General features: G+C 34.8%; 1 protein-coding gene across 1 annotated transcript in view; it reads left to right on the top strand.

Moving 5' to 3' along the window:
* The first annotated feature begins 1,609 nt into the window (after positions 1-1,609).
* The window catches only part of LOC145246564 (uncharacterized), an 81,985-nt gene continuing 56,528 nt past the window's right edge, over positions 1,610-27,066 (top strand). The window contains exons 1-4 of the mRNA XM_080108165.1: positions 1,610-1,789; positions 7,137-7,290; positions 12,995-13,056; positions 16,145-16,219. Of these exons, the coding sequence (XP_079964291.1) occupies positions 1,763-1,789; positions 7,137-7,290; positions 12,995-13,056; positions 16,145-16,219 (318 nt within the window). The 5' untranslated portion in view covers positions 1,610-1,762. The remainder of the gene's footprint in view (positions 1,790-7,136; positions 7,291-12,994; positions 13,057-16,144; positions 16,220-27,066) is intronic.

Genomic DNA, 27,066 nt, shown 5'->3' with positions numbered 1-27,066 from the left:
ATCCGGAGTAAGATTGAAGGGATGTAATATATTGGACAGAGTTATCTCCCTTACACTCTGATGAAACTATTGATGTCTTTATCACTAGAGAGCATAACAGTCTCTTACGCTGTTTTTGTAAATAAAGCGAGCGTGCATGTCCAGTTTGTTTCGGCACGTGCTAACAACTCATTCATCTATAATGTTAATTTTGTCTTGCACGTTGTTATTCATGTGTAGTATTAATGTTGATACATTTTAATATATTTTTGTGTTATTCTAAACACTTGTTTATATTTAAGGTTCATATAATGGCTGCTAGATGGCAGTTCTCTTTCTAAGAACAGGAGTCAATAATGTTCAAACATGTTTTTTCCTCACATACACACACCCACATGTACACACTCACATACGCACAGACACGTACATATATTCACGTTCATGTATATACACTCACATTCATGTGCATACACACACACACGCTCACGTACACACATGTACACACACGTACGCGCACATGTACGCACACATGGGAAACGTCACTTCCCCAGAAAGGAAATCTAGACATGCGCAGTCAGAACACTGACCCCGGTATAAAAGTCAACAAACATTCAACTTCCTCTTCCTTCCCTTTTGCCTTGGTTCGTCAACCAGACAATTTCGCATCCACAGCTCTTGGCTTGAAGACTTTTCCACGTGGACGACTGCTATCATGCACGCACGGCTTTGCTGAGGCCAACACTCTCTCTCTTTCTCTTTCTACATGCAGGACTGCCATTTCTCGTTCCTCTACTTCATTCCTTTCTTTTCCACGCGCGTAGTCGTCAACGACTGAATGAACACGTGTTCCACCTAAACCCTTTATTTTCGACAGAAAATAAACGACATGTTTATTTTATTCAGCAATTGAGTTTTGTTTCCTTCTTTCCATTCGTTTCATTATTTTCTTTTGTAGCGAGTTAGGATTATTATATCCTGGTCCGCAACAATAACTCGTCTCTGATGCTAATATGTAACTGTCATACAGAAGTGCCTCAACTTTTCATATGTGAACAAAATTTTACCGTCATCGTTCCCACCCCAAAAACGAACAGATTTTATCTCCGTTTAGCAAAAAAAAAAAAAAGAAAAAAAAAATTATTTTTTAGCTAACTAACTACTACGCGCTCTTAAACTGCTCACCAGTTCAACAATGGCCCAGAAATAAGGGATTATTTTACGTTAAATTTATTGCACAACTGATCTCCTATTCAAAATTTAAAAACAAAATTCTTTTTCTTTTTCGGTCTGTTCAGTGAACACTGTTCTGTTAACATGTAATCATCTAATAAAAGTAGAATTTCATTTTTTTGAGAGGTGGGGAGTCGGTGATTTACTTAGGGGTGCTCATAAAAAATACTAAAATGTTTAACTAAATACACTAAGGAAAATCTGCATACAAAAATATTAGCTGCTAACTTTGATAGGAATCGAACCGCGATCGCTGGTACTGGAAAAACCGTACAACGACGGCTATATATTTATTTATCTAGTTGTTCATTATAAGTTATTCATCATACTTCATCTTTGAAGAATATAAAATTAAATTAATTACCTAAATAATTATAATAAAATTTATAAAATTGTCAAAATGTTAATTAATTTACGGAAACAAACGAGTTGAGCCGAATGGTTGCGATTGGAACTTTTTTTAAGAGACACAAAATTTTCTAATTTTCATCGGAAGAAAAGTTCGCCTGCCTTCATAGATGGCAGAAAAGTGATTAATTTTTAGAAGAAAACAATGAAATATCCTCATCAAACTAATCAGGTAAGATTCGTACGTTTGAGAGATTTTAAACAAACTTGTTTTCATAATCGATTTTATCGTCTGCCATAAAAAAAATAATTTAAACCATTAATTTATTTTTAAAAAGTTTGAAAATAAATTAAATCAACAAAATTTTAATTCTTCATATTTTTTGGATCATAAATTGAAAATCGCTTTTAATTTTCACTTTTGATCGAAAATAAAATAATTTTGTATAAACGATTTTCATATTTTGTTTTTGTGTTTTTAACAAACAAAACATTTTTTGGTGTTTATTCAATTTTGCATTTGTGGCGGCAATTAAAAGTAAAGAAATTACAGAAAAATCTTTATGATGTACGTACTTATTACAGAACCAAAATGTCATATTCCAAAAATTATGTAAATCGATCAAATATTTTTTTAACTTAAAAAAATCAAAATTTACAATTTTTAGCGATTTTACTACTAATTGTAGTGAACATAAGGCTGATTTTTTTACCTCGACACTTTGAGTTGAGTTATGTCTCCCTTATTTATTTTATTAAATTTCATTATGTTCGTAAAATTTAGTTTTGTTGAATTAAAAAAGAACTACTTGATCAAATTACGTGATTTTTGGAATGTGACAACTTCGTTCCGTAACGTAATGTAAACAGAATTTTTGTGAAATATTAAACGGTTCTTTGGTCGGTTAATGTCGGTGCGTTACTTACGGAAAAAAGGGTTAATTAAACTGCAGAAGCACCTGTTAAAAACTATGCAAGTTTGATGATTGAATACCCCCTCCAAAAAAATAAAAAAGAATGTGTTTATAAACCGCTCGTTTAAACTTATTGACAGCATTATTAGCCTCCTAACACAAATGACAAATGAACGAATCTCTTAGTAAACGTGAGTTGTCTCCCTTAGAACAATGACAAATTGTAAAACAGCGCCCATATTGAAATAAAAATAACAAAATTTCAAACATCATAGAACAAATGTATCCAATACATAATATTCCCAAAATAATTTTAAAAGATTTTTAAAAGTGTTTTCAATAATTCTTTTTAAAAAAAAACTAATTTCAATAATTTTTAATTGAAATAAGACCGAAAAAAACAAAAAAACAAAACCTATTAAATAGAGAAATAGTCAACCACCTCAGCAGGAATAACCTTCTTAGTGATACACAATATGGTTTCCGCTCTGTAAGATCTACCGCAGATGTGCTGACAGTTATATCCCACAGGATTAGTGAATCTCTTGACATAGGCTTCCTTTCTAGGGCAATTGCTCTTGACATATCAAAGGCCTTCGACAAGGTATGGCATAAGGGTCTACTTCACAAAATTTCCAGCTACGGTATAACTGGAAATGTTTTCTCAATCATTAAATCATTTCTCTCCGATAGGCTCATAAGAGTAGTGGTAGATGGACAAAAATCGGAGGCCTGCAATTATAAATGCTGGAGTCCCTCAGGGGTCAATCCTGGGCCCAACTCTCTTCCTGATCTACATCAATGACCTCCCTAAACACATACTTAAATCATTCGTTGACATCTATGCTGATGACACGACCATCTACGGCAACACATCAAATGACAAAGTTCTCTCTGATTCTCTCTCTTCTGATCTCGAGCGCGTGGTTCAGTGGGGGAAGATGTGGCTGGTTACCTTTAATGCATCCAAAACCAAACTCCTATCCTTACATCATCAACGCTCTGATCCCCAGCTGGCATCAATTGTGATGGATGGCTCTCGTCTGGGTGAGGCCCCGTGTTTTGACAAGCTTCTGGGTTTGACCTTTACTCCTGATCTGAAATGGAACACATACATCAAGTCTGTTGCCAAGGTCGCTGGAAAGATGGTGGGATCCTTCTACCGCTCCAGAAGATATCTCACTACTGATGCAATTCTCTATCTATATAAAAGCCAAGTACGTCCAAGGATGGAATACTGTTGCCATATCTGGGCAGGAGCTGCTAAAAACAGCCTATCCTGCCTTGACAGAGTACAAAATAGACTTTGTGGCTTAGTGGGGGGATGCCCTTTACTCTACCCTGCAACCTCTCGCCCACAGAAGAGACGTTGCGAGCCTATCCTTGTTTTATCGTTATTTCCATGGCAGGTGCTCGTCTGAACTCCAATCTCTGGTCCCCCCTCGCCAATCTTTCACGAAAAACACATGTCTAGCTGAATCCACTGTGAAAAATTTCCCCCACTCTATATCTGTGCCTAAATCAAAATGCGGATTCCATGAACAAAGCTTCTTTCTTAGAACTGCACGCCTGTGGAACTCTGTTCCGTCTGCCTGCTTCCCACCGGACTACAACTTGGATATCTTCAAGTCCAATGTTAACAAATTCCTAATGAGCCGCCCCCTTAAGTAAACACTTCATCAAATCTCCACACTAACGTAATGTACGTGCAAATAACCCTTATCCCTGAGTGGCTTCCGGGCCTTGATAAGTGGTGATCACTGTGTAAAAAAAAAAAATATATATAAAAAAAGAAAGATTGGAAAAACATAACAAAATAAGAGTACATGTACATTGCATACAAGATAAATATAACCGCAACAGAAAAAAAAAAAAAACAAAAAAAAAAAAACAAAGGAACTGGTTTGCTTTGTGATCGCATCCAGTCATGTTACGCTGGAAGTTAGGAAGTACATTAGCTGATTATAACAAAAATTAATAAAAAAACATGTTAGCGATTTTTTTTCCATAAAACACAATTTAAATGTCTTTAAAGTAGTTTTAAGAAATGTACTTATGTTTTAATGTTGGAAAAATTCAAGTTTTTCATGTTTTGGCAATGGAATAGAAATATAGCAACTAAATTGCCAAATGGTTTCAATAAATGAAGAACCATTTTATTACTGAGATTTTATTGCATTCCCCCATCTAACCACCTTTTATATATTTTCAAATTTAGTTTTATAACCAGACATAGGAAATCAAAGTGAAATAAATGATGCTAAGGGTGTTCTCACACAGAAGTGTGAAAACCTTTTAATTCAGGAATTCACTTTTATCTAATTGAACTCAAGACTAATCATTCAAAAATGCCTAAAGCTTTTTTGTTGTTTTTTTCACACTTTTTGGCCACCTGTTGTAACATTTGCCAATTGTGGCTGTCCCCCACCCTCCGAACAAAAGTGCACCTGACAAAAGTTGACCTCCAGATAAAAGCCCACAAGCAAAAAATAAATAAATTTTTAAAATTACAAAAACACTTTTTATATTTTACTCTTAATTTAATTATCAATAATATTTGACAGTATTTTTCTTGACAAAAATGTTTTATTTCATTTTTAAGCATCTTGTTGGAACCTTGTAAATCAACTACATTCTTTAAAGGGTAGCGGATTTATGTAAAGATTCATTCTTTTTGTTTTCGACACAAAATAAATTTACATCATATTCTGATGTTATTATGATCTATAGATTTTAGTTTTATTGATAGTTTAAAAACAATAAATATTTCTCATAAGTACCGCAATGGGAAATTACGTTTGAAAAATATTAAAAGAATTGTTTTCGGAATCAGAAATTAGGTTAATTTTTTCTGATACTGATACCTTAAAAAGTTCTGATTTTTTTATTCATGATTTCGATTAATCCTTTCCACACTCAATTTCACTTAAAAATAATTTTATTTTATAAAAATAAAACTACTTGATCAATTTACATGATTTTTGGAATACCACATATTCTTTCCGTCATAGGTATGTACATCATACAGATTTTTCTTTCTTTATCTTTTTTTTTTTTTTTAATATAAAGGAAATTCTGAACAAGCACTAGAGTTTTTCTTCAGCAAAAATATTACCAAAGGCAAGAACTCTGGTGGCATTAATAATTGTCAAACTAGAGTTTTCTGCTGCTCTGTATGTGATATGTATTACTTAGATGGTATCTTATCAAAACGAACCTCATCTGGATGAATTTATTTAAAAATATTATTTACACGTCTTATAATATTTTAGCTGTTATGCTGGAAAGAGAAATGAGTAGTATACTTGATGATAATCATCAGTGTATGTTATCGATATCCAATTAAGACCACCAATAGAGTTACAGCAAAGAGGTGAAATGTTGTGAAGAACATGAAACTATTAAGGACCTGCTGTACAACGTCACTGATAATGTGCATTACTGGTGCACCATTAACATGTATTTTGCTAGATGATATAATATAAATACATAGTTATTATCGCCTGCGGTGAAGATTGAACCTACAACTCCCAAAAGGGTAAGAATAAAATAAAATAAAATAAAAATTACTTAACATTTCTACCCAGTTTTGACTGATGAAACAAGAGCAATCTACCTCCATGAATTAAATAAAGGGCTCAGTTCAAAATTCTATATAAAATCTTGAGTTCAAAATATGTACCTGAAGAAGGTTGGAGATTACATCATCATCATCATCATCATCATCAGTTTCATATTTATATTACATGCTGGCATGTGTTGAATAACTTTTAGAAATTTATTTCCAAACTAAACTATCTCTGGCCAGGTCTTTATTAATCCCCCTTTCTCTTACATGTATCCTTATAACTTCTGCTCATGTTTTCCTTGACCATTTCCTGTGAACTGACCCTGTTATCTCAACTTTTCTGCATCTACTTGAACTCTCATCCATTCTGTTAAAATAGCAACTAGGGGTCTGAATAATCCAAACTAGCAAGACCTGTGGAAATTCCACAGCGGCTGTGGACATTCAGCATGAATGGAGATGCCACAATATTATTGTAGCCCTTTTGTTAAAATTGTAAAATTATTTATTTAAGTAATCTGGTTAATGTAGTGTTAGAATATATCTGGTTATTACAGTTTATCTCCAATATCCTCATAGGAGTCTGTAACATATTCCTATTGTATGGACGCCCAGTGTGAATAAAAAATCCATATCATTATACCGTCTTTAGATGGGACAAATACTACCCTTCGATCCTAGCCAGAAAACCAAGAACGTATATTTTAGTTTCATGTACAGCCCAAAAACGACATCATTTTTTAATTTCAATTTCTTTTTTTTATATTGTGTCTTCAATGATTGGGAAATCCTATTCATTAAAAAGGAAGATAGAAAGTAATAATATGCTACGAACATTAAATTATCGTATCTATATACTAATTTAATGTTTGTTATAGGTTATCACATTCTATCCATCTTTTTAATAAATAGGATCTCCTGATCAATTTTAAAACTGTAACATGCGTACATACACATGTGAAAGGTATTACAGTATTAATATATAGATACTAGAAATTATCAATTCTTAACTTTAAAATTTTGAACAATAAAAAATATTGTATGATTTTTTTGTTTCCTTTTTCTATAATCACTTGTGATGATCTTTTGTCTTGCAGCAATCACGATCTTCCCCGATTACTGATCTGTCACTCACAAATACAATGGTAGACTGGCTTCACTGCAATCTATGCTTCACTCAACCCGGAGATGGTATCAAGTTCTGGTTGACCAGTTGTGGACATGTCTATTGTGAAAAATGTCATACTGACGGTAAGAACGCTACAAACTGTTCCACCTGAATGTTTAATGGGACATTATGGCACAAAATAGTCTTCTTACAAAAAGTCAAAGAAAATTGTTTCCTGATTTTCTTGTCGAGTGATTTTAAGAGATGCATAAAAATAAACACACAACAAATTTCAAATACTCTAATTGATTAACAGATTAATAAAACAATTATGTTTCTGAATTTTTAAGATGAGGATTGAGGTTTTAAGATTCGTATTAGTTGGATTGGATTGCAAGAACCCATGATATAGTAAATTGGGTATTTTTGGTAAAATTCAGTTATAAAGTTACACTCTTCTGGAGGTTAAAGGTTCAATACTTAGAGTGGGTGACTCTCAAGAATACAACTGTGAATCATTTAGAACTTTTACCCAGTCATGGCTGACAAAACGAGTGCATGTTATCCCCATGGATTAAATAAAAGATTTTGTTTGCAATTCTGTACAAATTCCCAAGTCTGACTGAAAGATTCCTGAGTTCAACAGAAAGATTCCCAAGTGTGATGAGATATACCTGAAGAAGGTCAGAGGTTACACCAACTGAAACATGAAAGAACCAATATTCTGAAGAATTCAAATAATACTGATTAACAAATCTGTTCTAATACCCCAAACTTTTGGGTTGCAATTATCAAAGTTAAATTTGGGGCAGATATTTTACCCCACCTCCAAAGATGGGGTGTCTTTTCCGAAAACCATTCTTAACAGGAGTAGACTGTGGATGTTCATTCTGAAAGCAATTCTTACCATGAGGATGTTGGGGATGTCTATTCCAAAAGCTGTTCTTAACATGAGGAGGTTGGGGGTTGGGCAATACCAACAACAGGCGTACTTAAACTTTTTACGAGAGGTGGAGGGGGTGGGGATATTTTCACTGGGCAACGCCGGTTAACGGGTCCTGCTAGTTTGAAATAAGTTGTTTGAAATAAGTTGTTTGAAATAAGTTGCTTGAAACCCAAATTACTGTTGATGTAAAGAGGAGGAGATAGCTCTTCAAATAAACTCATCTCTTTATCCTTTTAGCCAGGAGAAAGGTGTGATATCTCTTCTGATGCTGCATTCATCTTTTCTGTCCTCAGTGATGGAAAAATCCTTCTTGATTGAGGCAATTATTATTTTCTGCACATTAAAAAGCAACCTCGTGTCTAATTTTGTATTCATGGGAGTTTTGTTTTTGTTTAACTTGTCATTTGAAGTAATAAAAAACAAAAAAAATATGAACAGATATAGTGCCTTATCCTGCCTTGACAGGATTTAAAACCAAAACCTAGTAGGTGATGCCCTTTTCTCTTCCCTGCAACCTCTTCCCACAAAAGAGATGTTGCGAGCCTGTCTCTGCTCTAGTTGTGCCTAAATCTAAACACAGATTTCATAAATAAAGCTTCTTTCCTAGAATTGCTCGCCTGTGGAACACTGTTCTGCTGGCCTGCTTCCTGTCTGACTACAATATGGTAACCTTCAAACCCAATGTACACAAGTTCTTGTTGAATTGCCCCCTTTTTTTTTTTTTTAATTCAATTTTCACCCCAAACAAGGCACAGTGCCACTTTGAAGCAGGGGGCTACTATCAGGGACTTAATTAGCAGGGTCATTATGAAGGGGGATGAGTAGAAAGATGTTTGTTCACATTACACTTGAACTTCTGCATATCAGTACAGTTGAGAAAGCAGAATCCCGGAAGAGAGTTCCAAAGACCTGCAGTTCTGGGGAAGAAACTATTGGAGTAAAAGGCTTTCCTGCACCTAGGGATCTCTACTGTACAGGGGTGAGACTTAGTAGCTTGTCGGGTTTGTTGGGGGTAGTTACATCGAGGAGGTACAAGTGTTTTCAGTTCGTCAGAGCATTCACCATTAAAGTATTTAAATAATCAAATTCTACCCAACTTACACCGTTAACAATTGCTATACTACTGTTACATTGTGGGGTGGTGTTCATATATATGTCGTGTTATTGTGTGTGATGTGTTATATAGTGGCTTCTTCACTATCTGAATCCTAAGTTATCGTGGTGTAGTTTATTTATGTTTCGTGATCATCTAAGTGTGTTGCATGCGTGTGTGTCAGACATAACATAAACACGTACAGGTATTTTGACATACCTCATCAACTTTTCAATTGCGTCGTTGGTCTTTTGGTCCACCTGGAATTCATCTGTTGTTTACATCTCATCTCTTGTTTGCCTCGCCATTTAGATAGATAGATAGATAGATAACAGCTAATTTCTCTTCTGTTCCACAACTATATAACACTACTACCTTACATTCATTAACCCTTATCCTCGAGTGACCTTCGAGCCTTGATAAGCAGTGACTCCCTTGTAAAAAAAAAGATCTAAAGAAATAGTTTAATTTGATTAAATCAAAATGTTTTGGGTTTTTTTTTTCAGATCAAAGAAGCTTCTGTTGGTTTTATTTGTCCTCATTGAAAAAAAATTTGAGTCCATTGTAAACAATCTTGACATTAAATTTCAAAATAAAATCTAAGTTTATTTAAGAAATGCGGATAGAAATATTGATAGGTTTAAATGAGATTAAATTGTTATTGATTAATAAATTAGTTATAATATGTTAACGTTGTGGAAACGGAAGCGACTAGCAAATACTGTTTAAAAATAGCGACTTTTGATGAACGTCTTCTTTCAGTTAATCAGAAGCAAATAAATATATCCCTCTGCAAATTACAAAAAGCTGTTACAATATTTTGTACATAATATTAAAAACAAATCTATTAGCTTCCACCATCGCAGTTTCCAGTTTTTTTGTTTTTTTAAACCTGATACATGTCACATGACAAATGCACAGCCTAACACAGCAACAACAAACGTGCCTATGCAATTTTGTTACACAAACTAAATTATAATTTTTCTCACTTGGAATGTTCAAAGAAAGATGGGAATCTCAATCACTACTAACTCTTTATTTTGATTACCCTAAAAAACTGTTAATCTGTTGTCAATAAAAATTGATATAGAAGAAATTTTTAAAATCAAATTTGATGCAAAGTGATTTCAAAGGAAAACAATATGAATCAAATATTTCATCCGAGCCCGACTTTCCTCGGTGAGTTATCGTTTTATGCTGCGAGTGTAAAAAAAATCGAGCAAAGTCAAATTATTTAAACAATGAAAGTTTAATAGAACAATATACATTTTCTTTAACAAAGGCTGTTAAAAAAAAACCATCTGAAATTCAAAAGAAATCTGAATGTTTATATGTTCAAGTCTCAACATTAAATTTGGTATATATTTAGAATTACCCTTATTTAAAAAAAAAATACAGAAAAATCTTTAAGATGTACATACTCGTCACAGAACAAAGATATCATATTCCAAAAATCATATAGGTTTTGGTAGTAATTTTTCTATTTAGCTAGTAAACAAAAATATTTAATTGTCAAAGGTTAACTAAAGATAAATTTGTCCATAGAGCCCTGAACCAGGGATTTACGGACAAATTGCCTTTTTTTCTTCATTGTCGAGCCATGTAAAACTAATTAAGTCTTTGGCAGCAAAGATAATATGGCAAAGTTAAGATATCGGGTTAATAATGTGAATGTCATGGGAGTGTTGTCAATTTCTTTTTGTTTTTTTTAGATTACATATGCTATTTGTAGTAATAGATCTACACTGAGTATATGTATGCATGTTATACACTAGTGGTATTCACCTGGCATAATTCATGTGAAGATATATTGCTAGTTGTAAATAATTCAAATTGTCATCATTACAATTTTTGCCTTGAAAGAAGAATTCAAAATAAAATTTACACTAGTCAAGTACAAAAATGTTAGTGTGTTTTCTTAAAGACAAAACAAAAACTAGTTGTTATTATAGACAACTGTACAATGAAAAATAGCTTTAATGAATCAAAACAAGTTCGTTTATTTCAAATATTAAAAATACTTATAAAATAATTATTTAATATGTAAACCTTTATCTTTTATTTATTTATTTATATATTATATAAAAAAATATCATTTTTTTATTCATTATGTAAACCTTTTTAAATTCATTCTTCACTGAGATACTTTTTTTATTTCATTTGTTTTTTTAAATGAAGAAAATTTATTTAAAAACAATGAATTTCATTTCTTTCCATCCTTTTACAGATATTAACTGATAATTTCCCTTAATGGCCCAGACTGACTTGAAGGAAAATTCTTTAGATTTTAAATTTAACCTTCATTGAAATTTGTTTGGATCTTCTAAGTATTAGCATATGGATTTCTATAAGACGCAAATAAACGTTAATGCATGTATGTATGTATATATAATATATGTATATATATATATATATAATTTAAAGGAGGTTAGAACAATAGTCTAAAGAGCTGAGTGTATTTCAATGTAACAGGGAAATTACTAGTTTAATTAAAATACAGGAAAGAGAAAGTGCTCGTTGTAATTTAGATATATAATGTCTACCACAATAAAAAGCATTGTTTTCCGAAACGATCGTACAGATAATTGATTTTGTTGTTGTTCCTTTTTATGAAACGGATTCTTAATTTAATTATAATTTGATTTTTAAATTTTAAATTATCAATCACATTACTTAATATATATATATATATATATATATATATATATATATATATATATATTTAATTCAATCTTGCCTCGACAGTCGAGCTGGATATTTGATCCATTTCTTTTTTACGCACATTTTATCTTTCTTTTAATAATATATTGGAATTCTTTCCCATTTCCTTGTACCTATTTGTGAATTATTCCACGGATGTATGCCTTTTGGGTTACTTTGGATCATCTTCCAATTACGCGGTTCCCTTGGATTTTACTTGTGCTAATGGAAATTTGACTAACTTTCTTGGATTCTGCATCTTTGGATTTTACCGTCATTGGAAATTTTACCCATCACCAGACTTTCCATTCACGTGAAATCACTTTTTTATTCACCCTATTCCCTCTGCTTCACTTTTTGTTATCAAGTAAGATCTATGATTTACTTGTAGTTTCATTTAATACTTTTGCAAGCAAAATCCGATCCCGCATTTTGCTAAATCCTACCCTCTGATGAGAAGAAAAGTATTTCTTTGAAACTCCCCGGATTAAGGACTATCCATTTATTTAGTGTTTCCTTTTAAAAATTAAATATGTTTTTAACTCTTTTTCAAAGTGTTTTTTAACATGTTTTATTAACTACTTGTTCTTATATATATATATATATATATATATATATATATATATATATATATATATATATATATATATTCCGTACTAAATTTCATTTCCGATTCCAATACAATTACCTATTCTGATTCTTTGTAAATCTCTAAATATCTAACTATAAAGTTGTTATTTTTCCTGATTACCTTAAAAACATATGTTAAATGTGCATACACTTTCTCAGACGTAAAAATACTGATGATTTTAGTTTTACTGGTAATTTAAAAGCAATAAATATTTATTATTTTATCATTAGTGCAAACAATGGAAGATTTTGTTTTAAACAAAATCAAATAAAAAAAGACAATTAAAAGAATCGTTTTTAGCATCGGAAAATAGGCACAAATTTTTCTAATTCCGATGCTGATTCTGATTCCCCAAAAAATTCTGATTTCCGATTCCATTTCTTATTCTGATTAATTATCCCACACTAATATTTATATAACTTTATTTTTAATTAAGAAAAAAAAGACTGCTTTTTTTTTCTTCTTGTATATTTACAGGCACCAAGGACAATTGTAAAATGTGTAAAGCAACCAGTACTAGTATCCAACTTACTGGAAAGGTTTGTATATTTCAAACTTTTAAGCTGCCCTGTACATGGGGCCATGAATTTACTGACTGCAATCCGATGCAAAGAGATAACCCCTCACTCCAAAACAGTTACCTGTAGACTGAGAGTGGTGACTCATGATGAGTTAGGCAGCAGGTGTGAGATGTTGTTTTGGTGTTGCTTATCCCAGAGTCCGAGACAGTCTCCCCACCTTAAATATCAAGACTGAATGATGATAATGATTATTTCTATACACAAAAAAGTTCTAAAACAAGGGAGATAATCTCATGATATTATGAAGGAATTAGAAAAGGGAAAAAAAAAGAAATATGGAAACAATGTGTTCATCAGATATCTGGCTTACTTTTCTCAGGTGACACCACATTCAATGCAACAATATATTTGTCACTAGATTTTTATCATGTAGTAGATTTTTCGGTTATAGTCAGCTAACATACTTCCTAACTTCTGGCATAACGCTACCAGAAACAATGATAAGTTCACTTTTCTTGTTCTTCAGTATTTCTGTTGAGAATCGATTTATTGAAATAAAATGCAAGGAAAGGACATTATTAAAAAAGATTCAATAAAAATTAACAAAATTATACAGACAATTAGTCTTTATTTGCATTTTTAATAACAAAATTAAAAAAAATAAAAATTTTTATTTTATTTGAAATTTTCTAAGAAATATATGTTTATGAAATTATAAAAATAAATTTTTTTAAAATATTTTACAAATAAAAGCTTTTTATTTGAATTTATATAATAAATATATCTTAATGAAAGTATAAAAATATTGGAAAGGCATCATAAAAAAAAAGAGTACATGCACAGGGGAAATATAGGCGTGAGAGAAAAAAGTGAAGAAATTGATTTGTCTTGTCACTGCTTCTGGTAGCATTACACCAGAAGTTAGGAAGTATATTAACTGACTATAATCGACTTTTCTCCAACAACACCGTTTTCAATACTGAAATTTATCGCTCACTAATCCTAACCTACCATGTGCTAAAACACAAATGACAATTTTTATTAGGTTCGTCTTTTATAGATGGTAAACACATCAGTTACACATGGTCAGTGCACATAAATACTCTTGGTTCAGTTTGTAGTTGTTCTTTCTCACATCCAGGTTCTGAATGTCAGGCAAAGACAAGCTTTTTTCTTTGCTTTGTTTTTTCTATCTAACATATTTATAGGTACCTTTCTTAAAGTCACTTATTCATTTATCCAATGCAGCAGGATCAGCACACAATCTCTCCTTCCACCGTACATAATCAAAGGCTTTGTCATAGTGAAGTTAGGTCATTTTTAGATCTAATGTAGAGTATCAAATCACTTTTGGGTCTTCATTTTGAATAATGATTGTGTGACGATATTGTCGATTGTAAGTAGTATTTGTCCATACCAATGTAGATGATTTTACCTTATTTTGATTAAAATTGATGCAACATCATAATGGCTGAAAATATTGCTTTTTTGAACATGATTGAGTTTAGTCAAAACAAGTTCAACACATCTTCATGACTGATAGTCTTCTTTCTTTCTCTTTCGTTGATGGTCAGCATTCAGAGTCATACAATAAATATTGAACTACAGTCTTAGACTTGAGTTAATCATTGATTCGTGGATCGCAAATATAGTAGTATGCCAGTTCAGCCATGCAGCATCGATTCAAGTGGTGATATCGTCAAGAATACTAAAGTCACTGTTGATAGTTAAACTGAGATCTTTCAACTTAGGAAGATCCTGATCATCTACTTAGATAATTCTGAGTTCATATTTTTCAGTAGTTGAATACTGTCTTCCTGGTGTTATGTTTCAAGGTAAAAATGGGTGAATTGAGTTTATTCTTGGAAATCAGCATAACATTGTCCTCATACAACATTATCCTCATACAAGATTGTCCAAGGAACAAATAAATGAAGATATGGCAGAAAAAAAGAAAACACCGAAGAACTCTTCGCATACACTCTCAACAGCAACACCCATACAAACTCAAGCAATAACATCAATATGGGCTCGATCAGTAACGCCAATACAAACTCAAACCTCAAACAATAATGTTGGCACAGACTAAGAGCAACCTACGAAGCCACTGATGAATGATTTGAGTGTCGACCTTATATCACTCCTGGGTGGGCGCATTCTCATACTCCAACGGATGTCTAGTGTACATACCGTTCTCGGGCACTTCCATGGATGCCTGTCACAGAAGGTCCCAGGTTACTGTGTCCATTATAGCATTGAAGAGAAACAGCAAAATTGTTAATTCTTGATGTATGTTGAATCTAATAAAGGCTAAGTTTTTATTAGTGCCACTTATTAAAATCCATGCTTTATATTCTATGCCTCCATTGTCACTGTCATTTAGTATTTGTGGTTTGAGTTGTCCCCCTTTGCAAATTGGCTGTTTGGCGGAATGGAAAACTAGATGGCTCTGGTTGATAGTCAATTTGCATATAAGTGGAGAAATGGGCAGCATATAAACGGTACTTTTTTTTTTTTTTTAAAGCAGGGTGAAGAGCGCAGAGAGTGAAACGACGGGTGGAAGAAGTGACAGGGAATTCTTTTTGTGACGGTGAATTATTTTTGGACGTTGAAGAGCTCAACCTTTTGGAAGGAACAGCTGTGTCTTATATATATATTTTTTTTAATTCTTTTTTTTTTCCTACTTCACTACAGTATTATTAGTCATTGTTGCTTTTCAGGATTAATAAAGGAAATAATATTCTTTTTTAATATTATTATTATTATTATAAATGTCCGATTTTCATGTGTATAGAGTTTATTAGTGTCATTATATTTGACTTTTGTCTCCTTTTTTTTGCTATTATACTCACAGTATTAGATGACTATTCTCCCAGGTATTACCTCCCTCTTTAAAAGGAAAGATGGGTTTATTTCATGTTGCCTGAGGACTTTTGGTTTTGAGAGATTGCTGAAATTATTTTTTTTCTCAGTCTAGAATGCCTCATTTGAGGGAGCTGCATTCTTCATATTAAAGCAAGATTCACTATGCACTTGTTGTGAGGTATGTTTATAAAATCATAAGAGATACACTTATGCTTCATTTCTTTTTTTCTTTTCTTTATAGATGCAACCTGAAGTTGAAACATATTTTACTGAGCCAAGTGAGCTGATAAAAAAACACACCAAACAATTGATGCAGGTCAGACAGTTTTTTTCCACTCTAAAGAATTCGCCATATATTAGTGTCACATAAATTACTTCCCTTCATTGGAACTCTTCATGTAATTATTAGCTTGCTTGTGTATGTTATCTCTTTTAGATTATACTTGTTCTTGTGGTTTTTGCAGAAACTCTGATGAAGACCACCTCCTACTATAAATTGTAATAAAAACAAAATTAAAATATACCTTAAGGAAAGCTCAATTTTTCGTTTTTTAAATTAAAAAATTAAAAATAAAATGCACAAAAAGGATAACCTTCATAAAGGAAGTAATAATAATAATGTTATTCTGATGAAGAGTTATAATCAAGAGAAGTAATATATTCATGAAAATTATTTTTAAAAATGTTAGTTTAGGATGATTCAATTGTTTTATTTATAAACATGGACATAGTCAGGAAGGACCAAGAGGGTCTAAACTTTCGTAGCAAAAATTTTACAAAATATAATGTTTTTGTTTTATTTCATTTTAGTAAGTTTTGTATTGTTCATTTTTTTATTTTTAATTAGGCCAACCTAAAAAGTGCAATTAATGCTTGTTGAATGTTCTTGTAACATGAAATTTAAATATTTTGATTGATTTATGATTTTTTTTTATATAATTACTTTGTCAAATCACTCTGATTAATAAATGCAATTTTTTCATTGCCTTAATTATAATTTTTTCATGTTTCATAGTTTTTTGTTAAGCCTTGCTACCTTTTGTCACATTTTGGTTGTAATTAAATACTTATAGATGTATAAAGCAAACAAAAAAAAATAAATGAAATGATATGAAAAGTTTTGTTTTGTTTTTGTATAAAAAATAAAAAATGAATTAGTAAACATTTTGAACAAAATGGAATGAAATGAATCCAACCCTGCAAAATTCCCCAATAGATAGAAAAACTTTGAGGCATTATTGTGAAATGGCAGGCAAAATCGATTTGCAAGCAGTAAATAATTCGCGCATTAGCAGGCAAATTATTTACAATAAGGCAAACTTAATGTATCTAAACTTAATACGTAACCCTAAAGGTATTACTTCTTAACCAGTTTTTTAAACGAGTTAAAATAACCAGACTTTACAATTTGATAAAAGTTCCATTATAACATATTTATTATGGGGTGGAGCTGGAATGGTCGAACATTCTGGCATGAGGTAGATAATTCAATGTTAAATTTGAAAGAAATAAATAAAAATACAGAACTCACCAAGATTCCCTCACCACTGCCATTGAACATACCCTTTATATATTGGCATAAAAACACACTGACTGACCAGCATCCCCTTCTTTTTACGCTATGAACTCAAGAAGCTAAGTCACTTTTCTATCCGTAACTTTTGAAATCTACTAACATCTGTGTATTGCAAACTTTTGTTTTATTTTTTCCTTATTCCAGCTTTGACTTTAATCCTGAATATTTGTCTCGTTTTCTTTTTATTTATCTTTTTTTCCTAAATCTTTTTTGTCTAATATACTATTATTAATCAATACTTTTTTCCTGTATTTAAAACGAGAGGAAAAAAAAAAGAAGTTTTCTATGAAATTGAACATTTCCCAAATTATACCTGCATATTATCTGAACTCAAACACGGAGCTTTTATTTTTTCTCTCTAAAGTATGCATTACTTCTAGCTAGTCTAAACTTAATACGTAACCCTAAAGGTATTACTTCTTAACCAGTTTTTTAAACAAGTTAAAATAACCGGACTTTACAATTTGATAAAAGTTCCATTATAGCATATTTCTTATGGGATGGAGCTGGAATGCCCGAACATTCTAGCTCCAGGTAGATAAAGGCAAAAGTATCTATGCATTAATATGGGAGGGGAGACTATCTTCAAGTAATATCCTAAACTGGGAATGGGGCAAGTAGATATTAATAAGTCCTTCTCACCTTTTTTTTTCCCATTTTTTTTTTTTTAATGCATGTGGATGTGTTATCGGCAGCTCCAGTAACTCTCGCTTCTCCTTTTTTGTCTCTCAGTCCTCATTTCCAATGAGTGATTTTTCTGACAAAGGGTGAAGAAAAAGCTGCTTTCCAGGTCGTAGTACTTGTGAACAGTAGCCTGAGATGTCATAAGATTTCTGTTTCTATGTCTATCCTTGTGGTCATGTCACTAGTAAGGGTGCTGGAGGTAAACATTTCATCTGGGCTGACGTTATCCGCCTGAGAATCAGGGACCCGAACCTTGGATTAACCACTAAGGAGGCTATCCTATCAGCAGGTGCAAAGTACTGGGGCTGCTGTATTGCCATTTGGTGAATGGATTCTGGACCATACAATAGTTTCTGGCAGGGCTTCTTGATACTATACTAGTGGGTAATTGTTACGGCTTTACCTTATGTGCTACAAAAAAAAAACAAATTTTCTTGTCTTTTTCTCTCTTATTTTCCCTATCTGTCCTGCTCCAACCAAGTCTATCGACCTGCTCCACAAATCCCAAAACCTCAACATGACAAATCTCCCCCCCCCCAAAAAAAACGAATAAACCTAGAACCCCATCCTCCTACGTAGACCCCTACTACCATATCTCCTTCTCCAACATCAGGGGTCTACATTCCAATCTTCCAGAGGTTGAACACAATTACAGGAGATGAAACCAGACATACTTTTTTTAAGTGAAACTGGCATAAGGCCAACTACTTCCCTAGACGAATTCATAATTAAAGGATACTCTAACTTAACATCTAAATCTGACCCCCAAGATCGCCATGGGTATGGAATATGTGCCTACATTAAAGATGGCTTTTCATGTGGTAGGGATATCTCCAGAGAAGACCCTAATTTACCTTATATGTGCTTCCGGGTTGCACTAGCTTACACCACTGCATTTATATTTGCCCTCTATCGCCCCCACAACAGTTGGATTACTGTCTTTAAGAGCATATCTGAGAAAATTGACCAGATCCTGTCTGCTCATCCTTCGGCTAACATTCACATTTGCGGTGACTTCAATGTCCATAATGTGGAATGGCTGACCCACTCAAATAAAACCGATGACGAGGGGAGGTTCTGTCATGATTTTGCCACTACCTATGACCTCACTCAGATTGTTCACGAACCCACCCGTGTGCCCGATACTACCTGTCAGTATGCAAGCCTTCTAGACCTTTGCCTCACAACTTCCCCTGAGTTATGTTCATGTTCCGTTCTATCTCCTCTGGGATCCTCCGACCACTCCGTTGTAGCAGTTAAGATAAAAATGAAATGTAATAAGTCCCCAGACGTATCTCTCCACTGTACTGTATATCGATACTCTATGGCTGATTGGGATAGCTTCCATATATTCATATCTGATCTACCTCTGCATTCCATGTTTAAAAAGGATGTGTCCTCTATAGTATCAGACCTGACCGAATGGTTAATTGTAGGCATAGACCGATTCATACCATCCAAAAAATTCCAACAAAAACCTAACAGCCAGCCATGGTTCTCTCCAGAATGTGCTGCTGCCATCGCGCACAGAAATCACTTTTTCCATAGCTACGATGTAATAGATGTACTGAGACTAAAGCTCCTTTCAGGACTGCCAGCAACCACTGTAAAAGAGTAATAAAAAATGCAAGAGAGCTATATGCTCAGTCCGTCAAATCCAAAGTAGCTGAGCAGCGGCTTGGTTCCCACCAGTTTTGGCAAATAGCAAACATGATCCTGAACAGAGGTCATCTCGACAGCATCAGACACGGCCAAACTATTTGCAAAGAACTTTGCAACTAATTCTACCCTATACGACGAAGGCCACCAACTCCCCGTATTTCCTCCTATAACAGACAACACGCTATGCAGCATACAAATATCTGTGCGTGAGGTCGCCAAGCTAACCCAGAATCTTGATTCCAGTAAAGCAAGTGGCCCTGACGGCATTCCAGTTATAGTGCTGAAAAAGCTCCAACCAGAACTTGCTCCCATACTTACGAAACTGTTTAAGTGTTGCCCTAGGAGAAGTGCTTTCCAACACCCTGGAAACCTCATCAGTATGCCCTGTATTTAAGAATTCAGGTGAAAAGTCATCTCCCTCTCAGTACAGACCAATAAGCTTGTGTGTCATGAGTAAGTTGTTGGAATCCATATTAAATAAAGAAGTAGTCAACCACCTCAGCAGAAACAACCTTCTTAGTGACATGCAATATGGTTTCTGCTCTACAAGATCTACAGCAGATGGGCTGACGGTTATATCTCATAGGATTAGTGAATCTCTTGACAAAGGCTTCATTTCCAGGGCAATTACTCTTGACATATCAAAGGCCTTCGATAAGGTATGGCATAAGGACCTATTTAACAAGATTTCCAGCTACGGTATCACTGGAAATGTTTTCTCAATCATTAATCATTTCTCTCCAATAGGTCTATAAGAGTAGTGGTTGATGGGCAGAAATCAGAGGCCCACAGTATTAATGCTGGAGTCCCTCAGGGGTCCATCCTGGGCCCAACTCTCTTCCTGATCTACATCAATGATCTCCCAAAACACATACTTAAATCATTCGTTGATATCTATGCTGATGACACGACCATCTATAGCAACACATCAAAGGCCGTAAATGACAAGGTCCTCTCTAATTCTCTCTCTTCTGATCTTGAGCACGTGGTACAGTGGGAGAAGAGGTTGCTGGTTACTTTTAATGCATCCAAAGCCAAGCTTCTATCTTTACATCATCAACACTCTGATCCCCATCTGGCATCAATTGAAATGGATGGCTCTTGTCTTGGGGAGGCTCTATGTTTTGACAAGCTTTTGGGTTTGACCTTTACTCCTGATCTGAAATGGAACACGTACATCAGGTCTGTTGCCAAGGACGCTGGGAAAATGATGGGATCCTTCTACCGCTCCAGAAGATATCTCACTACTGATGCAATTCTCTATAAAAGCCAAGTACGTCCAAGGATGGAGTACTGCTGCCACATCTGGGCAGGAGCTGCTAAAAACAGCCTATCCTGCCTTGACAGAGTACAAAATAGACTTTGTGACTTAGTGGGGGATGCCCTTTTCTCTTCCCTGCAGCCTCTCTCCCACAGAAGAGACGTTGCGAGCCTGTCTTTGTTTTATCGTTATTTCCATGGCAAGTGCTCATCTGAGCTCCAATCTCTCGTCCCCCCTGGCCAATCTTTCACGAGAAACACCCGTCTGGCTGAAACTACTGTCAATAATTTCCCCCACTCTTTATCTGTGCCTAAATCCAAACGTAGATTCCATGAGCAGAGCTTCTTTCTCAGAAGTGCACGACTGTGGAACTCTCTTCCGTTTGCCTGTTTCTCACCTGACTACAACTTGGATGTCTTCAAGTCCAACATAAACAAATTCCTGACAAACCGCCCTCTTAAGTAAGACACTCTATCAAATCTCCAATACTAATGATTACTACAATACTATCTCATTGATTACTGTACACGCAATAACCCTTAACCCTGAGTGGCCTCCGGGCCTTGCTAAGTGGTGACTTCCATGTAAAAGAAAAAAGAAAAAAGAGGCAAATGCCTGCCTACCTATCTCTGGCTGCCCTACTGGCACTTTAAATTCTTTTATCTTCTTTTATCTTCTTCTATTATATAAATCTCACCTGTCTGGTAGTGTGTGCGTATGTATGTATGTTTGTATGTCTGCCTAAAACTTTCAACAGAGGCAACGGATTTTCTCTTTTTGATTGTCTAGCCTTAATTTAAACCTACATTTTTTGTCTCCTTTGCAGTATGAGTTTGAGCCTGCCTGCCTACTACCACTTTTTTTTTTATTGCACTTGCAATTTTGTGTTTTTTTTTTGTTTTTTTTTTGCTCAACCAACACCCTTACACACACCTCCACTTTCTTTTCCGCCTTCGCATCACGGGTTCGAGCTTGCCTGCCTACTACAACTTTTTTTTTTTGCTCAACACACACTTACAAACACCTGGGCAATGCCGGGTACCCTGACTAGTTGTTTATAAAGATTGCAATATGCAACTCACACTCATAATAATCTCAGAATAATATGCATACAGTTTAAAATTAATGAAATTAAATCAATTCCTGTTAAAGTCAAGTTCTTGTATAAGTAAACTTTTGAACTTATAATATGCCACAAATCTTCAGATTTTGTAGAGCAGAAATTTTTAAAATATACTTTTATTTACTCCAAACAGCATATTGCCGCTGAGTCATAAGGGGGCTACTGTAAAACGTTTAGGAACTTTTTCAGTGAAAAGGATAGGATTTTTTGCTTGTCGGATTGGTCAGATGGTCAGAGGTATGTACATTGTGGGGTACAAGTACAGTAAGTTTGTGAGAGTGCATTTCATTGAAGAACTTTTAAAACAAGCACGTAACATTGTGGTGATGGGACAGGAGCTGAAGCTTGGTAAACAGTGCAGGATCTATCTATGTTTTTTATTTTATTTTTTTAAAATTTAATTTTCACCCCAAACAAGGCACAGTGCCACTTTGAAGCAAGGGGCTACTATTAGGGACTTAATTAGCGGGGTTATTATGAAGGGAGATGAGTAAAAAGATGTTTGTTAACATTACACTTGAACTTCTGCATATCAGTGCAGTTGGGAAAGCAGAATCCCGGAAGGGAGTTCCAAAGACCTGCAGTTCTGGGGAAGAAACTATTGGAGTAAAAGGCTTTCTCGCACCTAGGGATCTCTACTGTAAAGGGATGAGACTTAGTAGCTTGTCGGGTTTGTCGGGGGTAGTTACGTTGGGGAGGTACAAGTGTTTGCAGTTCGTCAGAGCATTCACAATTAAAGTATTTGTAGAACAGGCAGAGGGATGCAACATTTCGTCGATGGGAGAGAGGCTGAAGCCTAGATGACAGTTCAGGACCTATCAGGTTGGCGACTCTCTTTTGAACCCTGTCCAGGAGCGAGAGACAAGCAGCAGATGCACCAGTCCAGATGTGACAACAGTACTCCATACATGGGCGAATGGTTGCCTTATAGAGGTATAGGATACTGTCAGGCAGAAGTAGTTTTCTAGCACGGTAGAGGGAGCCAACCTTCCTTGCAGCAGCCTTGGCAATGCTCTCAATGTATCTATTCCAGTTCATATTCCCTGTAAACGTTAGGCTGAGGAGTTTAAAAGAAGTACTTTCAGGCAATGTGTTCTTGGCCATTGCTATTGGTGGTAGAGAAGGTTTCTTGTAGTTATTGAAGGAAACAAGCTTAGTCTTAGCAGCATTGAATGTGACCAACCATTTTTGTCCCCATTCCACTACAGATTGGAGGTCATCCTCTAGTGTTTCTGCCATTTTCTTGGATATGTGTTCATTTGTTTTCCCCTCATATCTGTTATAGAGAGTGGTGTCATCGGCAAATATACCCATCTCCGAAACAATTTTATCAGGGAGGTCATTTATGAATATCAGGAATAATAGAGGTCCAAGGATAGACGCCTGAGGTACTCCCGCATTTATGTCATATTGTTTAGATGTATGACCGTCGAGGACAACTTTGATTTTTCTATTACTTAAGACGGATTTAATTACATTATGAATTCTTCCATTGATTCCATATGATCTAATTTTCCTTAGAAGACCATCGTGCCATACCCTGTCAAAAGCCTTAGATATATCAAGGGCCACCGCTCTACCCTCCCCTGTTTTGTCCAAAGAACGGTATATACGTTCAGAAACTACAGTTAAGATATCTGCTGTTGAACGGGCTTGCCTGAATTCATATTGTTTGTCAGTCAGGAGTTTAGCAGCTGTTAGGTGCTGGACTAGGGCTTGATTAACTAAGGACTCAAATATTTTAGCGAAAAGCGGGAGGAGGCTAATGGCACGATAATTTAGTGGGTCAGTTCTTTCACCAGAATTCTTTTCTATATCCCATTCCCTATCTCAGTTGGTTACATTTCCGACATGTTTCCCAGACCAGTAAGATCAACATACCTCACTTCTAGATCTCTTTCTGACAACGGTTCCCAATGACTGTACAACGGTTTTCCAGCAGTCGGGAAAGCAAGATTCGTTAAGGCATTTATTGTAAAGTTTGGAGAGAACTGGAACAACCTCGGCAGAGCATTTTTTTAATAGCACAGCCGGGATGAGATCTGGTCCACAGGCTTTTGAGGTGTCTAGGTTTTTTATAATAGCATGTACCTGAGAAGGGGTGATTTTCAAATCGTCTAGTGTGGCGTCTGTTCGCAGAGGAAAATCAGGGAGTGAGTGGTATACCGAGTTCAGTGTGGAGTTTGAGGCAAACTGACTGGCAAGCAGATTAGCCTTGTCAGTTGCCGTGCAAGCAACCTCATGATTGTTTGATAGTGGGGGAATAGTTGACTGTCCATTATTTACTACGCTATTGTAGATTTTCCAAAAATCCTGGGTTCCTAATTTCTGTGCTTCGATACGTTTTCTGGTGGTTTCAGAGTAATCTGTCTTAGCTGTCTCTATTACTCTCTTACAATTATTTCTAGCTTCTATAAACTTCTGTTTATTTGAGCTGGACTTATGTCGGATGAATCTATGGAACGCATGCTGCCTTTGACAAATGGCAGCTGCACAAGCAGAAGTAAACCATTGGGGAGAGTGGGGCTTGCTATAGAATTTCTGTGCAGGAACATGTGCTTCAATTGCAGTTTTGAACCATTCAGTGGTCTCATTTGCACACTTTTCCGCTGGAAGATATTTTGCCATGGGGCATCTCTGATGAGCTCCCTGATGGCTTCCCAATCAGCCTTTTTGTAATACCTCGTTGTTTTGAGTAGTGGGTCTTCAGTTTTAGGGCGAGAATTTAGGCTGATTTCTACCATTATCACAGCGTGATCAGCATTTCCGAGTGGGCTGTGGGCATTTGTTGTACAGTCATTGGGAACCGTTGTCAGAAAGAGATCTAGAAGTGAGGCATGTTGATCTTGCTGGTCTGGGAAATGTGTCGGAAATGTAACCAACTGAGATAGGGAATGGTATATAGAAAAGCTATGTATTGCGCTACCAGCTACGTCTGTGTGATTAGAGAATTCTAGCCAGTTACTGTGGTGGACATTGAAGTCACCAAATACATGTATTTGTGCGCTAGTATCGAGGGAGAGTGCTATATCTATGCTGTCTGAGACTTTGTTTATTAGGGTACAGTCTTGGTTTGAGGAAGAGCGGTAGAGAAAATACAAGTAGCTAATATTGAGTTGCATATTTAGTTTGAAGCACATAAAGGCCTGGTCCTCTGATTCTAGTTTTATTTCTCTAGTCAGGGGGAGGGTGTTACGAATATAGACTCCAAGCCCATGCATATGTCTGTCCGAGTCCTTACGGTAGAGTGGGAGATAACCAGGCATGTTAAAGTGGTTAGAGGGAATGGAGGAGTGAAGGTTAGTTTCACTTAATGCTAAGATATCCGGGGTTTTTAAAAGGAGATATGATTCAACATCATCTAAGTTAGTTCTAAGCCCGCGGATATTAGTAAATGCAAGCCTCCTTCCTGTTTGCCTGTTCTATTAGATTATGACCTGAAAAACTACTGCACCCTAAACAAGCATTGTCCAAATTATACCACAGAGTGATCTCCCAAATTGTCTTCCATGGAATCATTAATAAAATTTGCAATTCATTCCAACCATACTTGGTACAAATAAACTTCACTCTATATCTGAGTTGTCCACCAAGTTTAAATCATGAATATCCAACAGTTTTTGTTTTATCACTGTTAAATAAATGCACTGGATACGACTTTTGACACTGCCTTTAATTTGACTGTGATGGCTCTTTTCAATTCGAGAATATTCTGGGGATTATTTTGATAGACATTTATTTGAGGTAATCCTCCGCCAATATAAATCCAGGAAATTATGGTTTAGTGAAAAGAGAGTAGCTGAATGCATTTAAATCAAGACGGATTCAATAATTACAGTTTTGATAAGTTTCAACTAATATTTCCTTTGGAAATGGGGCCACATACCTGAGTCTGTATACATCGCATGCAGGCATATAAATTACATGACAAAATAAAAAAGTCTCTTTACGTCTTTATAAGAATAATGGCAATATTGCATATTTACCGATCCAAGCAACATCTGGTTTTGAAACTAAATTAACTGAAGATTTTGCTATATTATGATCTTTTATTTAATCTATTGCAATTTATTTTCATTTTGGTTATTTTATTTTATTAGGTTGAGAAGAAAGTTCTTTTTAATTTTGATTTCAAATGATGTATTTTCAAAGTTTTGTTATAATGCCTTTACTTTATATATTATTTAAAAAAATGTTTGCACTCGATCTAATCGTTTGAATTGCAATTGTTTTAAAACAATGATGTCTTCTTTTCAGAATGTTGAATACAAGATGGAAAAAAGTAAATTCACACAATTTTCCTATTTCTATTCAAGCTAGGCCAAAAAGTTGCTGAAACAGTTTACAATATCAACGAAGCGTTTAGTGCAGGAACCACTACTGAACACACAGTACAATGATGATTTAAGAACTTTCGTGGTGACAGCAGGAGTCTTGAAGATGATGAGTGTAGTGATCGGCCATCAGATGTTGACAACAATCAATTAAGTGTCTTAGTTGGAGTCGATCTACACACAACTGTTTGAGAACTTGCTTCTGAATTAGACGTAATGTATACAACAATTTCCAACCACTTGAAAGAGATTAGAAAGACAAAATAAATCGATAAATGGGTGTCTCATGAATTGAACGATAACCAATAGAAATGCCGTCATGAAGTATCATCTTCCCTTATTTTACGCAATTGTTGTGACTTGTGATAAAAAGTGAGTTCTTTATGACAATCAGTGACACTCAGCTTAGTGGTTAAATGCCGATAAAGCTCCATAACACATTCCGAAGCCAGATTTTCACCGAAAGAAGGTCATGCTGACTGTTTAGTGGTCTGCGGCCGGTCTCATCCCTTACAGTTTTTTG

The sequence above is a fragment of the Euprymna scolopes genome, chromosome 24 (genome assembly GCF_053919585.1).
Source record: "Euprymna scolopes isolate OS-2025 chromosome 24, ASM5391958v1, whole genome shotgun sequence".
In the NCBI taxonomy this organism is placed as follows: domain Eukaryota; kingdom Metazoa; phylum Mollusca; class Cephalopoda; order Sepiida; family Sepiolidae; genus Euprymna; species Euprymna scolopes.
The sequence above is the reverse complement of the archived record's forward strand: the minus strand, read 5'-3'. Positions and strand labels throughout refer to the sequence as shown.